This window comes from Cephus cinctus, unplaced genomic scaffold, assembly GCF_000341935.2.
Source record: "Cephus cinctus unplaced genomic scaffold, Ccin1 Ccin1_scaffold0330, whole genome shotgun sequence".
In the NCBI taxonomy this organism is placed as follows: domain Eukaryota; kingdom Metazoa; phylum Arthropoda; class Insecta; order Hymenoptera; family Cephidae; genus Cephus; species Cephus cinctus.
The window spans coordinates 221,494-237,709 of NW_014333027.1; the positions used below are offsets into that span (position 1 = coordinate 221,494).

The following is a 16,216-nucleotide window of genomic DNA, read 5'->3' on the forward strand; positions in this document are numbered from 1 at the left end:
GGTAACGGTGCGCATGCGCACTTCGATGCTATACATCCACCATACAGCCATGATGGTTCCCTCTCGAACACTCGCATACTGTAAGTCTTTGAATTATTTAAAGACCAATGTAAAAGAAGTCTGACCATTCTACGTGGACATATCCGTTTCCGGTAAATTCGACGACGCTTTGATAGTAACATTTGACCTGGACTAGGTAGCTGCTGAAAAAAAAATTCAAAAAATATTCATGGTCATTCAAATAAAGAATAGTACCACTGCAGACGAAAAAAAATCATTTTTAGTGTATGTTAATACAAGAATCATTTTTCTTAATTTTATTAGCCGCCTGTAGGAAATCGAAGGGGTTGAATGTGTAATTATGTAATAGCAGCCCTTGACAGGAGTATAAGGGAGGAAAACCATAAGTTCCATGTAATCGTCTATGCAGCCATATCTTCGGTTAACCTCCTGTGTATGAACGTATATTGATTTCCAGAAATGTCCTAATGCTATAACACGATGTGTTCTTCATTATTTATTGCGCTAATTCTTAAGCTAATACCGAATAGAAGAAGTAACGACAGACTTAATGATGTTTGGCCCCATTAACTGTCCGCACTAAATGACCCTCTAGAATATCTATTTCTACCCTATATGCATAAAGTGTATGTAAATATATATGTTATTATGATCTTTTTTATGCATTATAGTCTCTTAATGGAAACCTAGCCTAGACCAATCTATTTTATTTTGCAAGATAATAAAGTCAGAAATTGAATACATCATATTCCGTAAATTTAAAAAATGCATTTTATGTTCTAGAGAAAAATCAGAACCTGCTTGATATCTGAGCTGAGAAAATTTGATTTGTGTATGTCGTAAATTTTTGTCACTCTTGAAACAATCAAAATTTTTGCGATTGTTTGTCTCCTTGGTAACGGTTTTTGTTTAAATAGCAAATGGCTATTCAGTTAATTAATGAAGGAGCAAATAGACTGACTTTTTTCGAAGTGTGATCAAGTTGTTTAATAATTGCTGATTACTGCTACGAAAGGTGGTAGGATTTATTGGATTTATTGGATGACAAGGAGTATGATATTCAACTTTTTATAGAACAAATTAAAGATGTCAAGGATATGGATACTGATCAGTATCCTAGGAGTAGTCACCATCGGCATCCACGGATTTACTATGGAACGTGGTAATTATTGTTTGTATACAAAATTCCACTTGCCAAATGAAATATAACATTAGTAAAGAATAATTAATTTTAATAAAAGCTGTTGAACCTGCTTCATCAGCGTCCTGGGACGTCGTACCGTCTCTGGAGGCTGAACAGCGTGGATCCTTTGAGAGGATTTTAAATGGGAAGATGCAAGTCACCGGAATGGATAAAGTCCTGCAATCCTCAGATTCAAGAAAGCCAGTTGAGCACGTGGAGGATTCAATTCCTGAAGGACCTCAACGCGAGAAACGATCTGAGGTCCTGATCAAGTTCGTAAACGACACAGGGGACAAGGACGAAATCATCCCTTTGGGGAACGTCGAACCTGCAAACAAGGATACGGAAAATATTCCAAAAAACGTCGTATTACTTCTGACTGATATGAACGGTCAAGACGCCAAATCAGCGTGGGAGAATTTTCAAATGAAATATGAATTTTCCGCGCATGGATTGCTACAGGCACGGAATATCATTTTGTAACGTCGTCTTCCTCTCGTTATTATTTATTCATGTCCTTGTTAATAATCTTATTCAGAGCTGTCTAAACGCTGATCCTTTGTCCATGAGATATACGATGGGTGATCAATTCGTTGGTAAACAAGACAATGATTGCGGATGCGAACGTCATTTAAAATCAAATTTAGGAACACTGTTGTCATGGGCACATCGCTTTAAGGAAATGACCACTGGTAAGTAGAAAAATATTTGTAACTTGAATATTTTATCTATTTTTTTCATCTCTTCTCAGGAGCAGTGTCAGCTACTAATTTCACAATCTCTCCAACGCTTCCGTACGATGGACCAACTGGAATCGGCAAAGATTTTAATAAAGTCCAAGAAAATATGATGAAGTCAGAAATTCGACGTCCTAAAATCGACTTTCGCGATTCCTGGCATTATCTCGATGCTGACAAACATACCTCGAGTCCAGCTACTGGTTCTTCCGGAAGTCCTACCACTACTACACTAAAAGACGGTAACCAAGTTTCTACTATTATGTAAAAAATTTCTAAATTATTCTTTCAGTTTCTAATCAACATTAAATACAATAACCCGTTGTGCTTACAAGATTGTATTACGTAGTTACGGTATTATTTTCTTTCCTAAAAATGAAGGACCTAATAGCTTTGATGGAATGTGGGACGTCTTCGACATGTTCTCCAGGATAAGATTGGCCTTCTTCCGCACTCTTCTGGACTCCCTTAGCAGCAACTGGCCTGGTGCTGAAGATGAGTTTTCACCAAGAAGGCCATTTCCACTTCAGGCTAACCTTGTCGATCTTCTTGGTGATACCATTAAAGAATTGAAGTCTGTGTCTAGTGATAAGGGTTTCATCCTCGTAGCAGCAGCACCGGGAAATGAAATTTCCGGGGCTGTCGATCTTCTTCAACGTGAGGTGACGTGTCACCAGAATATCCGATCTTCGTGTTATATGCATTTGGTGGACCTATAATAGATAACGACAATTTTTTAATGTTTTTTTTTTTTTTGAAGATCACCAAGGATACGTTACTGATAGTGGTTGGCATGTGCACTGGGAATGAGAAGCTCGTACCATATTATGCTTCTGGTCCAGGATCTAAGGCTCTTTACAAAGCAGTTAGCATTTGGGCACTTCCGCTTACTGTAAAGGATATCCTAGGGATTACTTGCTCGGGTACCGGATGTAGGAAACGACGTCATGACGTCTTGACGCCTGACAACCCCATTCCTCCACATGATGATAAAAGCGTACCACACAAAAAAGTGGTCAGGGCCGAAAATGCTTCGGTATGAATAAACCCAACCTATTTAAGAATTCCAGTAGACGTAGCAGTAAAACTTTATATACTAATAGTAAAACTATTTTTTTCAGGATGAAAATGATGACGACGTCACTACTACTGAAAAGAATGGATCACCGTTAGCTTTAAACGGCCAGGCGACAGTAACTTTGTTAGGGTTAGCGACGTCAACCGTTGCGACGCTAGCTCTTAGTTCATAGAAACCGTCAAACTTCAATGGAATTATTAATTAATCGCGAAATTTTAACATTTCTGAAATTCTTGTCCGTATTTATTACACAATAAAAAAGAACTAAACATTATTTTTCTTTGACTAAATAAAAATTAGAAAAAAACTTCTGAGTAAAGTGTCCATAAACGATAAAAGACAGTTTCTTCAATACATTCAACCATATTTCAGATCAAATGCAAAATAATCAACGTCAGATGAACTATTACCTGATGATCAATTAATCATCTCTATGCTCTATACAGACTGGTCAAAGTACAGTGACATTTGAGAACTGCCTTAAGAAAAATAAAAATTATACTGACTCTTAACAAACTGATAATCTTGCAAAAAAATTTTTGAACATTATTATCCACTTAAATAATACCAAAGATTCTCATTGACAATAGAAAAGAGAAAAATAACTTATAGAAAGTAAAGCGATAGAGAAAAATGACTATTTTCTTATTCCACCTGTCATCAGACCTATGAATCTACAATTACACACGTCAACTATATATATATCCATAATTGCATAAAGCAATCCTAACATAATCTTTCGCTAGGATGATTTTGATCTCAATTATACAGAAAAGAAAACCAGTATAAGTAACAGTAGTTATGTTGGTCAGTGAAGCGCACGAACCAAGTACCTATTACGCAGTGGTTCTCATATCCGTTAAGTAATTCAAATCCACCAAGAAATCTACATTCGAACTGCTCGTTCCCACATTTGTTCTTTTTTGCTTTCCATGTAGTCAGAAAAACTGGTTAAACCACATTAAAGGAATCAATCATTCTCATTAGACGTTCGGAGAGCCTCTCTTCAGTCTGTTTCGGTTCTCCGACTGTTGTCCACTTCGATATTTGTCGCTGGTGGCGGTATTGATATTGGAGCTGGTGATCGTTGATACTGGTGGCAATGATGGTGGTGGAAGGCAAGCAAGGAATATATAAGAAGAACCGGTCTCGAAGAGAAACGGTTCCCACTCCGCGAACTGCTCTCCACTCTCGATTTTCTTCGCAGTATAGTCACTCTCTCGTTCTATTTCATATCTAGGAGACTTAGTAATCGGTCCTCGTCGGTCGACTTGGTCCTCCTGCGGTGCCTTCCTGTGGCGAGTGCAGATCAACAGAAACAATGTAAGTTAAATAGTTTTAAAGATATTTTCTTAGCATTCTTACATCCAGTCATTTGTTGTTATACTTATTTTTGCAATATTTGATACAATCGTTATTCATTTTTATTGCATATTATTTTTATAAACGATTTCGGAGAATGATGTTACGTTTATGTATGTTTTATATTGTAGATTTTGCTTTCTTGATATGTATATTACTCCAGACTGCTTAGGGACAAGCTTATTTGTGAATTAAATTTAAAAAATATTTTGTACCGCAGTCCTTTAAATAAGCTGCATAATAAATATTTTTTCAAGTAAATTAATAAATAATTATAAATGATTATTCAACAAGATATTATTATTAATATTATAGAAAGTATTACAAATTTGAAATATCGTAGTGAAACAGTTTTTAAAAATGACAAGTACGCTATTTTTTATTAACCTTTGGATGAAAAAGAAAACAGCCAGAAATCAGCTGCGAAGTGCACGGAAATCGTTGGAATTTTCGTATTGTATCTCGTATAATGCTGCAACGGTAAATCCTAATGTTCGACAAGAAGTGATCGAGTTTTTGGTTTATTTTGCATCTCGCAAAAAAAAAACGAGAGATGGAGAAAGGATGTGAGGAAATGAGATTCTCTCGTCTCCTCTCTCATTCATCGAGCGGAGAAAGTTTCTTTCTGGTGGTTCTTAAGCAATCGCAGGCATCGTTCAACAGTAATTTCTCACGTAAAACTTTCCGGTATTCTTTTCCTTCTTACGTAAGAAGCCTTAAGCCTTCCCTAGTATTCCCCCAGTAGCTGATTTTACTTTGCGTTGACCACGAGATTTTATTATTATTATATATCGTGTACGATCGTAACGTAGCGCACATAACCTCACATTTTCTAGAACAGTCAAAGGTGACTTTATATTTTTATTGCGTGCACGTGTTTCATTTTGAAACTTTAGGCCGCGATGATTCACTATTGTACAAAAATATAAGGAACAACTTCCTGCCAACGTTGCGGTACATTTTCAATTGGAATACAGTGGGTAAAAAGTATACCTAGCTACATGTTACTACATTATCAATAATCATTATGCATTCTCATTGATTTGATACTGGGTCACAGTGACAAGGTGTTCATTCTATGAATGATGAACTTTGGAGTCGTTGATTATAATTTGCAATAGTGTTCGCTCGGAGTCTATGAGTTTTTAACAATTGTATAATACTGTTTTTGTATTTATTCGCGTTTTTCTATGTAAATGTTGTTTTTTAGCATTAGTTTTTTGTACACGATGTCGTCAGTGATGATTCAGGTGAATCGTGCATGGGATGTAATTGGATTTTATTTTGAATACTTGATCGATGAATCTTATTATTGAACCCAAGAATTTTTCATACTAACGTTTGTCGAAGATAATTTTTATAAGGCGTCTTTGCGAATTATTATTAGCAATAAGAAGGCAATTATTATTCTAAAATTTCTATTTCAATTATTGCCAATTTCTATTTTTGAAGATAATCACTCAGTATCTTCCATGTGAAATGGCAGCTCGAAGTATTTATAAATTTCACTTTCTTCATTCGTCACAGATGTCGCTAGTTCAGCCTACGGAAGAAATGTCACAGCAGATCCGCATTGAGCTCAACGAGGATCCTGCAACGCGTGACAGAGATTTGGAAATTATTAAAGAATGGTTATCGAAGCAATCACATTTGCCTCCGTTCGATGGTAATTATCAACATTATTAATGATTTCAATAACAATTTTTATTTTTTAATCCTTACAATCACTCTTCTCATTACACTCCTCTTGACAGATGACCAAAGACTGACGACCTTCCTACGAGGCTGTAAATTTTCCCTAGAAAAATGCAAGAAGAAGCTGGACATGTATTTCACAATGCGTGCAGCGGTACCAGAATTCTTTTCAAATCGTGACATCACGAGACCAGAATTAAAAGAAATTACCAGTATTATGTAATAAGAAATTATTTAAAAATAAGCAGATAAAAAATCACCTACCTCATAAAGCTTTTATTTATTTCCAGTCAAGTACCACCACTGCCGGGTCTCACAAAAAATGGCCGCCGCGTCATACTGATGCGAGGCATCAATAAGGACTTGCCTACTCCGAACGTAGCCGAAGCAATGAAGTTGGTATTAATGATCGGCGATGTTCGTCTGAAAGAGGAATTGGTCGGTGTCGCTGGTGATGTATACATTTTGGATGCCTCCGTCGCGACGCCCACTCACTTTGCAAAATTCACTCCGACCATTGTCAAAAAGTTCCTTGTATGCGTACAGGAGGCATATCCTGTAAAACTCAAGGAAGTTCACGTAGTCAATGTCAGTCCTCTCGTTGACACGATCATTAACTTTGTCAAGCCATTCCTCAAGGAAAAGATACGCAACAGGATATTCGTCCATAGTGATTTGAATACCCTCTACGAGCATATTCCCAAAGACATACTACCTCAGGAGTACGGTGGCGCCGCTGGACCCATTCAGGCCATTCATGGTACTATTTAAAGTTGTTTATAATCATTACTGTCATATAAATCATTATTTATTGATATGACGTCATGGAGCTTGAAGTTTAGTCACCATTATTCGCGCACTTAGCGCCATCTAGATCGCTTATTTCTTTTTACCCGTGGATCTGAGAAGCGATCGTTGAGTTGATTTTTTTTTCATTTTCAGAAAGTTGGATTAAAAAACTAGAAGAATATGGTCCGTGGTTCGCCGAGCAGGAATCTGTAAAGACCAATGAATCTTTGCGTCCGGGAAAACCTAAGACTCACGACGATCTTTTTGGCCTTGATGGATCATTCCGTCAACTAGTGATTGATTAGTTTTAGTTTATTATCTAAATGACCTGAGATTGTTGATGATCTTTACCGCAATTCTAGCCACATTCATTACCGATCCCGTGGATCGTCAATATACTGCTTTGCTCATAATTGCATTTACGTTGAACGAAGGATTATCAAAATATTTTGTGTATCTATACCCATCATTCGAATTCATTGGTTATATTTGAATTTTGTCAAAGAAGCAAATCTATATTTATACACACGATCCTTCGTACTGGAGTGATCTCTTTTTCTGTACAAATAAAATAATTTTAAAAAATCGAAACCAATTCCATTTTTCAAAATAATTATTTTTAGGCTGATCTTTGTAATACCCATATTTGTTTCATCTTATTTGCTTAATTTCATAAAAAAAAAGAATGTACAAAGGTAACCAAAAGTCATCCTAAATTTTATGTATCTTACCTATAAATACTAACAGGACACGGGGAAGAGCAATGTACATTATAATCTAAATTAAATTATGAGTAATGACAAAATGTAACATTAGTAATCATAAAAAATGATAGAATTAATTGAATTTATTTAAAAATGATTTTAGAAAAAAAAGGCCTGTGGATTAGTGAAAATCGTGATTTTATTATCAATTGGTACGGCGGATACAGTCAAGCGCCACAATGACGTATAATTAAGTAGAACGAAGGCAAAGGCGAAAAAAAACAAGACATGTAAGAGAAAAAAGAAGAAAGAGAAGAAAACAAGTAGTTTCGTCCGCACGTCACGATACGTGTCAAGTGAAAGCAACATTTAGAGAATGGAGATTGTGAGAAACTATTTTTAAAGATATATGTTACTCGCGTATGCGCGCTTGCATTTCTTACGATTCAAAGTCGCAATTATTTCAATTCGTTGCAAGAAGCATTTCCGGCTAACAATAGTCATGCACGATTGCGCATGCGCAATTGGGTGAATTCTGCAGTAAATTTTCCTTGGGACATTAACCCTAGAGTGGTTTGAAACTTCTATACAAAAATATGCAATTCTTACATTTCACGTACACTCATATCCGTGAATACCGATAATCATCAGTATCATTAGTTGTTATTGTAATATGATTATTTTCAAAATTTACTTCTGTAAAGACACCTCGATTCTTGTGCAAGCTGCATGTATTTTTAGAAACGCCATATAATACCTATATATAGTTTTGGACTTCAGGGAATATTTTGTCAAGTCATACGATGCTAAAATAATATATTAGAAACCTAAAATCCCCATAAAAAATGGTCTAAATAAAAAATGCATAGGTCATAAAACTACATGATCACCTGGACGATTATTCTGAATATAAACTATTAATAAAGTTTGTTAGGTACTCATTGTCAGATGTGTACCTGATTGATGCAATAATGCAAAATCTGATCGATTAATAATTGTAATAAGGAAGGTACTCTCGCGTAAGAAAATTCATCCCCACTTCGAGTCAGGGAGTGAGTGAGTGAGTGAATCCAGCACGCTTGTGGACCTACACTGACAAGTCAGTCAGTCAGTCAGTCACTCGATACCGTAGCTTCACTCAGTTAGTCAGTAAAGTCCCTCCAGGCTACAATAAATTTTTCGAGAAAATTAGAAAATTACTTACCGAGCAATCTGAATCAGTATCACTTAACGGTAGCCATTGATCAAATCTTTTGCTATTGGAATAACCATCATTTACTGATGACTCCTGTCGCACCTCTTCTTTAGGTACATCTAGTACCTCCATCTAGTGCTTTAGCTAATAACGTATCTTTCTTGATTCTATAAGAAGTATCTCCCACATCTATAACAATAAGTCAGTGTTAAGTGAAAGTGCAAGTGATTTTCTGTGTTATTTAATTACAAGAGTTTCTTTAATCTATAACAAATTTATCGGACCAAATTATATTTTAATAAAAATAATCAAGAGTCTGGTTATCATTGAGCGAGTAAGATTACGTACATATACTATTCGTTAATAATTCATTATTTTTATCAATTTCTATTATTTATTGATATTTTTAAATAAATAAGTGTTCATTCTTTATCTTCTATTGATATATTTCACAGTATGACTATTGTACACTGAAGCATATGATTTAACAATCTTTTTGAACTTTCATTTCTATACTAATAGGCATTGGCATCAGAACAGACTAATATATAGTCTGTTAAAAAGAAGCAATTTGAATAACAAGTTCGTTTTTGATTTCTGGTACTATTCCAATATTGTTCTCTAAAGAATTCTCAGTCATCCACTCAATGATATCACTAGAAATTGCACTATACTCAAAACAGCTGTCTTTACGAAGTACCCTAGATAATTGCTGGTGCTTAAATAGTTGACAAATTTTATAACGAAGCTATAATTGGAAATCACAAAAAAATAAATGCTGCCTAAATACAATCATTACAAAGTAAAATAACAGATTTGAAGATAGTCGATTTCAATTTTGAATCGTGGACATAATTTCCGGGAGGTGTAAAAAATTGTTTTTTTTTCTTTCTTTCTTGTACTAAAAGATGCATCGCTGCCGAGGAAATGTATGTTGAAAAACGTGAAAATCCGAAGTACCACGGGGGTTGTGACACTTACTCTTGGAATTAGCATAACCAAAGTATATTCAGGGAATACGAGCTGCCTGAAAAACCAGAAGAATGACTACGAGAGGCTTGATGACGTATTTTGCGGTAAGTCATGGACAGACGGAAATAACATTTTTGCTTGGTTGTACAAGTTACGTCATTTTGCTTGAATTTGTGTCAGCACGTGTCTCCTGTATATAAAACGTCTATAGATCATTAGCCAAATATCTGATAATTAGTATCTAAATACATATATCCCGTTTAATTTGAAAAACTATTTCTTAGAAACTCGACCTTTACGATTTGAGATATTCTAAGGATATCCTTTGTACAAGGATGTTACAGTGAAAAGGCGTTTTGAAAAATAGTCTTATTCCTAAAGATAAATATACTCGAAGGAACAGTGACGTAACTGGTTAATTCTTTCTCTCCTTAATTATCATGATACTTATCATCATGCTTGGCATTGTGATTATGGGATAACTTGAGATCTGATGATATAAGTTGTTGGGATTAATGATGATGGTGATTGTCAATGATTGTATGCGAACTTTGATCACTCAAGATATATTGGTACGTATTGAAACATATATAAGAGAAAAGTAATTTGAGATGATATTTATTTTACTGTGCTGTTTCGGAGACTCTTCGTGTAGTATGAAAAAAAATATCCTAACAAATGCTAATAATGATTATAAATTTTGTATGGTTAGGAGTAACACTGATAACTCTCAGTGCATTAATTAGTCAGCCTAGTCATAGATAAGATAAGACGACGGTATGGGCAAAAGAATAGTAAAAACCATAATATAAATTAATTAAGCAACGCATAGGCAATAGATGCTAAAAAATAAACATTATTAAAAAATGTCTGTAACTGTTAGTCTCGTAAGAAATCGAGGCAATGAGAAATTATGAGAATTTCATATAATATGAAATAATCGTAAATAAAAATGAACGTGTATCAATATAAAGTAAAATTTTTCTTCAATCAACTTGGCGAACTCGAACATTTACGACACTGGGGTGGTCCCCGCGGCCGGAAGTAGCAGCGGGACATCGACTTCCGGTCCCCATCTCTTGCACGTAGGTGCATTAACATCACGCACGTCTCTTCGCATTCGCAGAACACCTTGATGGTTTTGATGGAAACATTTTTTTTTAATATCAAAACCATGATACAAAAATATATATATAATACACTTTAAACTATATTGTAATGAATACCAGACGCCATATAATATTTTAGCATTTCAATGAGGATTAAAGAAATTATTTCTTGACTCTCACGTCCGCCATACTGGTACAGTCTGTTGCGTTCCAAGAAGATACCTTAGCACTGGCAGGTATACCGACGAGAGTTCGTCGGCCATATAATACTTCTGTATGACAAATGCCAATACCCATGGCAAATAACAGCTTATGATATTCCCATGTCCCTATAGTTTCCATGGTGCACTTGGCTCAGGTGCAGCTTCGTGCAAAGTGCACACGTCGCAGATGCACCTGTCGAGAAAGTCTAACAGTAGGATAACGCAATGAGTAATAATACCCGCGAGAATCGAAGTATCCGTAAGTGAAATAAGACAATAGGAAATAAATGATAGAAATATTTATAAGATAACACGTGGATTACCAGTAACGATTATTTATGAATAAAATCAATGCATTGCTCGGGATTGCATTATTCAATTAAATTAAAATAACAAGGAATAGATATGATTTGTACTTTAAGATCGAATATACAGTCGTGCACCTGGCATATGCATAGGTAAAGATGGAAACTCTGGTATTCGATGCGGCAACTACAACGATGTTAGAACAGCGCATGCGCATAATATCATAACAATGTCGTCTGGGTTAACATATGCATAGGCGCCGCTTTAACTTGCTTTAAGTTAGGTATCTACTTATCTTTTCGCATTGCTATACTCGTTATATATATTGAATATCTGATTTTTGTGTCAAACCAGTAAGGCACTTTTTCACGAAACTTTAATTCCTTCGGAGTTCCTAAAGCAACGTCTTTTGTCTTTTACAACACTGTCACGTATGCCTACAGTGTATCTTGTGACTACGTATGGATACGCACCGTACGTGTCCTATAGATTTATCACGCAGAATAAGTCCAGAAAGAACATGGTAGATGAAATTGATATATGAATAATTTTTATTTATTAGACAATTACATTACATTCTGATACGGGTCTATGCACTGTATTTAGTTGAAGTGTTAATCTTAAATGTCAATATGCACTGTGGTTGACGTAACTAGTGAAAGGATTGACATGGCGATCGATCCATTAATTTGTACGTGACTGTAACGAAGTTGAGAGTATCGACTCAAGGATTTAACGAGTCGAGGAATTATTTAAATCAGGTCAACGATACTTCGTTTTCCAGTGCCGTATAATGCTGTTCAAATTGTATTGTCTTTTACAGTGCAATTTTAATAAAGTCAGTGCAGGTAGGTCGTCGCTTAAATAAGATATCAACATATGAGTTCTGAGAAATGCACGAAAGTGCCAAACCATCGATATCGACCTTCTTGGTATCAGCAATGTATATAACAAGCAATGCTATAAGAATATACAATAGATTGGTAATATATATCGTGAATATTTAATTGCAAATCTTGCCATTGCGTCATCAATCACGAATCAATAATACAATCGCATAGCAGACTCTGATATACCATGAATATCAATAAGACCCTAATATTGATAATGACTCTTATTCTATGATAAATCATTATGACAATTGTCACGAGTGCCCTGACGATTAATACAGTTTTAATAATATATTCCATATAATTTGATATAGTTAAAATAAAAATTGTTGGTATCACTTTTTTTTAAATATTTTTTAATATAATCCTTTAGATCAGAGCGATCACCGTCTGTCTTCTCATCGATCAAATTCAATCATCTCCTCCATTGTACGTGAAACCAATAGAAGACGAAAGTGACTATGCTAACGTTTTAAAACTTTCGTTACTCTTCTACGAGGCACAGCGCTCTGGAAAACTTACCGATGATAACAGAATATCATGGCGTGGTGATTCTGGGATGAACGACCGAGGCCTCAATGGCGAAGACCTCACCGGTGGTTATTACGATGGTGCGATTTACGTATATGACTAAATAAAATAATTTTGATACACGATAAAATGCTAATTTTATTATATTATACTCTTTTTTTAAATTAATGTGACAGCTGGCGATTTTGTTAAATTCGGCTTCACGATGGCCTCGACGACGACGCTGCTAGCCTGGGGCGCCGTCAGCTGGCCGGAAGCCTACGCTGCTGCTGGACAACTCGAAGAGCTTCGTAGAGCCATAAAATGGGCTACTGATTACTTCATGAAGTGTCACGTCAGCGAATTTGTTTTCTACGGTCAGGTCGGTGATTTCTCCTTGGACCATACCTTCTGGGGACGACCTGAAGAACTGAATACAACCAGACCATCTTACAAGATCGATCCAGAGCATCCTGGTCAGTAGTAGCATTAGTAACAGTATACCTATATAATCATTTGCTTTCTTATGAACGAGCATGTACGTACGAACTAATTTAATTTTTCCTGTCTTCGCTTAATTGGATATAATATAATACAATAACTGGTTGGTCGCTCGTCATGTTTTCAGGTCGAACTTATACACTGGTAAGGAAGGTAATGGAATCGGCCACTGGGTCAAGATCATGTTGAACGATAGACCCTCCTCTGTATAATGCACTATATCTATCTGAATCTTTTTAAAAAATTTTAACACGTCATTTTCGAGAGCGTATCTGCATCTGAACACTTAGTATCAATAAGCAAGTTTAAACGAACCAATGACTTGACGGAAAGTCTGGCTATTCCATGCTTGTAGGTACCTGCTATAGGCGGATCGATAGACGGTATTGATAAGGGCTCTTACAGGCATTATTGCTCTTCCCGTAAAAGTCAATGATCTTTCCCATGACCCTAAAGTAGCTTTTGATCTCCAATTCTCTTTATGATAAAAATTAGGTATTTAATATACAGGTGTACATATATGACCTATCGGTATTCAATTTATCTACGATCTTTGATCCCTTATGCTATCGAGCTTATGATGAGGTTAACTTGAATTGCCTACCTGCTACTTATATAATATTTGACAGAAGTGAATAGAAGATATTTTGTCATTAAAAAAATGCATCTTACAAAAGATCGTTACATAACATAAAATTTGATTTTGTATGAAGGTTCTGATCTCGCGGGTGAGACTGCAGCTGCATTGGCAGCATCCAGCATCGTCTTCAGGGACTCTGACTTGGAGTACAGTAGACTCTGTACACGTCACGCTAAAGAGTTGTACAAGTTTGCGAATACTTATCGTGGACTTTACCACGAGGCCATCAGAGGCGCAGCACAGTATTACGAAAGTACTGATTACGGAGATGAACTTGCATGGGCTGCAACATGGTTGTTCAAGGCTACCAATGACACGAGGTACTTGGAAGACGCTGAGCATCATTACCAACATTTCCATTTGAAGGAAAGACCCAATGAGTTCTTTTACAATAAAAAAGTCGCTGGCGTACAAGTGAGTATAGACATATGGGAGAAGTAAAATTTAGAAAAATAATTAATAACCATAATTTTTGGTCATGCTTTTAATAACTTTTTTTTTCACTCGATAGGTACTTCTGGCGCAAATGACTGGGCAACCGGAATACCAAAATGCTGCACGTGCATTCTGTGACTTTACTGTCTGGCAACAGAAGAGAACTCCCAAAGGTCTTCTTTACATTGACAAATTCGGTACACTCTGTCACGCTGCGAACGTCGCCTTTCTCTGTCTCGAGGCTGCTGATTCACCACAAGTCGGTGATTCGCAAGCTTATCGTGAATTTGCCCAGGAACAGATACACTATATGCTCGGCGGAGGAGGTGTGTATTATCTTGATAAATTATCTGGTATGGCCTGGAGTATACAGGTATGTATAAATATGTAAGACGTAATCCTTATCGCAATCAGGAAGAAGCTTCGTTGTCGGATGGGGTCATAATCCTCCTGTGCAGCCACATCACGCTGCGTCTTCTTGTCCGGATCTACCTGCACCCTGTGGCTGGCCCGAATTCGATAGGAAGGGACCAAATCCTCAGATCCTTTATGGGGCCCTTGTCTCAGGCCCTGATGAAGCTGATAAGTATCATGATCATCGCGAGGATTACGTCTATACGGAGGTAACCCTGGATTATAATGCTGGGTTCACTAGTGCCCTTGCGGGTTTACTTCAACTTCGTGTTAAGAGTGGTACTTAAATTTATTAGGTTGATTATTCGTACTCTTCATTTTTCATGGATACACTTCTATGAGTCTTTCTAGTTTGAGTAGGAATTTTTTGTGGAACGAATAACAAGTGGGTGTACTTCAGTCTATTGATTGCGAGCTTTTGATACTCTGGGAATTCGTTTTCTCTTGTAGATGGAAAATGAAGAATTGTTTTTTAACTTCAAAAGACACGTCACTCCTGTATTTGACGTGTACTGTTGAAATTCTATGAGAATGTAAATAATGTTAATTTAATAGGTGTATGATCAATTCATAAGTTAATTCACTGAGATATTAATTTTTTTATATACATAAAGTAAAAATGTACATTTTGGCCCTGTGATGATAATCGTTGGCAACTCTGTATAATTTTCGCACATGCCATACGTAACGTGAATCTATATATGATTTAAAGAATTTTACAGATTCACTTAAATTTTATCGTAGCATACCGATCACGTGCTTATTATACATTGAATGGGCTATGATTATTCATTTGATTAAATTAATTATTATCCTTCGGTTATTTGTTTCCTATAGCTTGGTTCGTCTATATTAAGTCTATCTCGATGGAAATCGCGTACGATTCGACAAGTTATAATTATCTGTTTATATTCCGTAATAACGTTGCTATTCGCAAGGAACATTATTTATCACGGTAAATAATGTTATCGCTAAGACTTTTCTTTTTTTACTTTATTATTAACGATAATTTTTTGTAAATTAAGCGTATGAATCACTTAGAGCGTAAGAGTTTTATTGTCGTCGCAGGCTGTGCAAAAGTCTACTTTAATAATATCTATATAGTGTATCGGTAACGTAACAGCATAGCAAAGGAGAATGATGTATCATAATTTCACAACACAAGAAATAAATCATAATGCGCAGGTAAATGACGATACGTTAATTTATAACTTTTTATACAATTTTATGAAATCAATGCATGTCTTATTGATGAAGAAAAATTTTCTTTTTGCACTCGATCAACATAGCATTTTCATTAAATACAGTGATATCAATCGCAATTTTATTATATCTGACAATCGTCGATATAGCGTAATATAATAAACTGGAGTCTGTTTATACGATCCACGTCCTGTGTTTTGTCTCTCGTTACTACCTGCGCTGTGGAATGATTTACGTTTTACGCATCGACGTACCAACAGAAGCCAAGC

General features: G+C 35.9%; 3 protein-coding genes across 9 annotated transcripts; all 3 read left to right on the forward strand.

Moving 5' to 3' along the window:
* Positions 1-897: 897 nt before the first annotated feature.
* Positions 898-3,293, forward strand: LOC107266554. 6 transcript variants are annotated; one of them, XM_025083922.1, is made up of 8 exons: positions 898-1,039; positions 1,096-1,183; positions 1,263-1,666; positions 1,743-1,896; positions 1,956-2,183; positions 2,323-2,603; positions 2,702-2,977; positions 3,063-3,293. In XM_025083922.1, exons 2-8 carry the CDS (start codon positions 1,108-1,110, stop codon positions 3,189-3,191), a joined length of 1,548 nt encoding a protein of 515 aa, XP_024939690.1. In that variant the 5' UTR covers positions 898-1,039; positions 1,096-1,107; the 3' UTR covers positions 3,192-3,293. The 6 variants fall into 6 exon arrangements, with proteins under 6 accessions (XP_024939690.1, XP_024939693.1, XP_024939689.1 ...); XM_025083925.1 differs by having other exon boundaries at positions 1,284-1,666; XM_025083921.1 differs by having other exon boundaries at positions 906-1,036.
* A 687-nt stretch (positions 3,294-3,980) lies between these two features.
* On the forward strand, positions 3,981-7,456 carry LOC107266699 (alpha-tocopherol transfer protein-like). Its single transcript, XM_015737446.2, has 5 exons — positions 3,981-4,342; positions 5,909-6,047; positions 6,136-6,295; positions 6,367-6,836; positions 7,019-7,456. Exons 2-5 carry the CDS (start codon positions 5,909-5,911, stop codon positions 7,168-7,170), a joined length of 921 nt encoding a protein of 306 aa, XP_015592932.1. The 5' UTR covers positions 3,981-4,342; the 3' UTR covers positions 7,171-7,456.
* A 517-nt stretch (positions 7,457-7,973) lies between these two features.
* LOC107266696 (endoglucanase E-4) lies at positions 7,974-16,129 on the forward strand. Of its 2 annotated transcripts, XM_025083926.1 has the most exons (8): positions 7,974-8,877; positions 9,673-9,840; positions 10,021-10,308; positions 12,618-12,855; positions 12,952-13,230; positions 13,969-14,309; positions 14,407-14,656; positions 14,745-16,129. In XM_025083926.1, the coding sequence occupies exons 3-8, from the start codon at positions 10,252-10,254 to the stop codon at positions 15,029-15,031; spliced, it is 1,452 nt and encodes a 483-aa protein (XP_024939694.1). In that variant the 5' UTR covers positions 7,974-8,877; positions 9,673-9,840; positions 10,021-10,251; the 3' UTR covers positions 15,032-16,129. The 2 variants fall into 2 exon arrangements, with proteins under 2 accessions (XP_024939694.1, XP_015592927.1); XM_015737441.1 differs by lacking the exon at positions 10,021-10,308 and having other exon boundaries at positions 7,974-9,098.
* The last annotated feature ends 87 nt before the right edge of the window (positions 16,130-16,216 follow it).

Bases quoted from the DNA above. Each gene is read 5' to 3' on its own strand.
- LOC107266699 (XM_015737446.2), top strand. From the start codon at position 5,909: ATGTCGCTAGTTCAGCCTACGGAAGAAATGTCACAGCAGATCCGCATT. The intron at 6,048-6,135 runs GTAATTATCAAC...TCCTCTTGACAG, and splicing joins ACATTTGCCTCCGTTCGATG to ATGACCAAAGACTGACGACC. The intron at 6,837-7,018 runs GTACTATTTAAA...TTTCATTTTCAG, and splicing joins ACCCATTCAGGCCATTCATG to AAAGTTGGATTAAAAAACTA.
- LOC107266554 (XM_025083922.1), top strand. From the start codon at position 1,108: ATGTCAAGGATATGGATACTGATCAGTATCCTAGGAGTAGTCACCATC. The intron at 1,667-1,742 runs GCACGGAATATC...AATCTTATTCAG, and splicing joins CCGCGCATGGATTGCTACAG to AGCTGTCTAAACGCTGATCC. The intron at 2,184-2,322 runs GTAACCAAGTTT...CTAAAAATGAAG, and splicing joins CACTACTACACTAAAAGACG to GACCTAATAGCTTTGATGGA.
- LOC107266696 (XM_025083926.1), top strand. From the start codon at position 10,252: ATGATGATGGTGATTGTCAATGATTGTATGCGAACTTTGATCACTCAA. The intron at 13,231-13,968 runs GTCAGTAGTAGC...TTTTGTATGAAG, and splicing joins GATCGATCCAGAGCATCCTG to GTTCTGATCTCGCGGGTGAG. The intron at 14,310-14,406 runs GTGAGTATAGAC...TTCACTCGATAG, and splicing joins AAAAAGTCGCTGGCGTACAA to GTACTTCTGGCGCAAATGAC.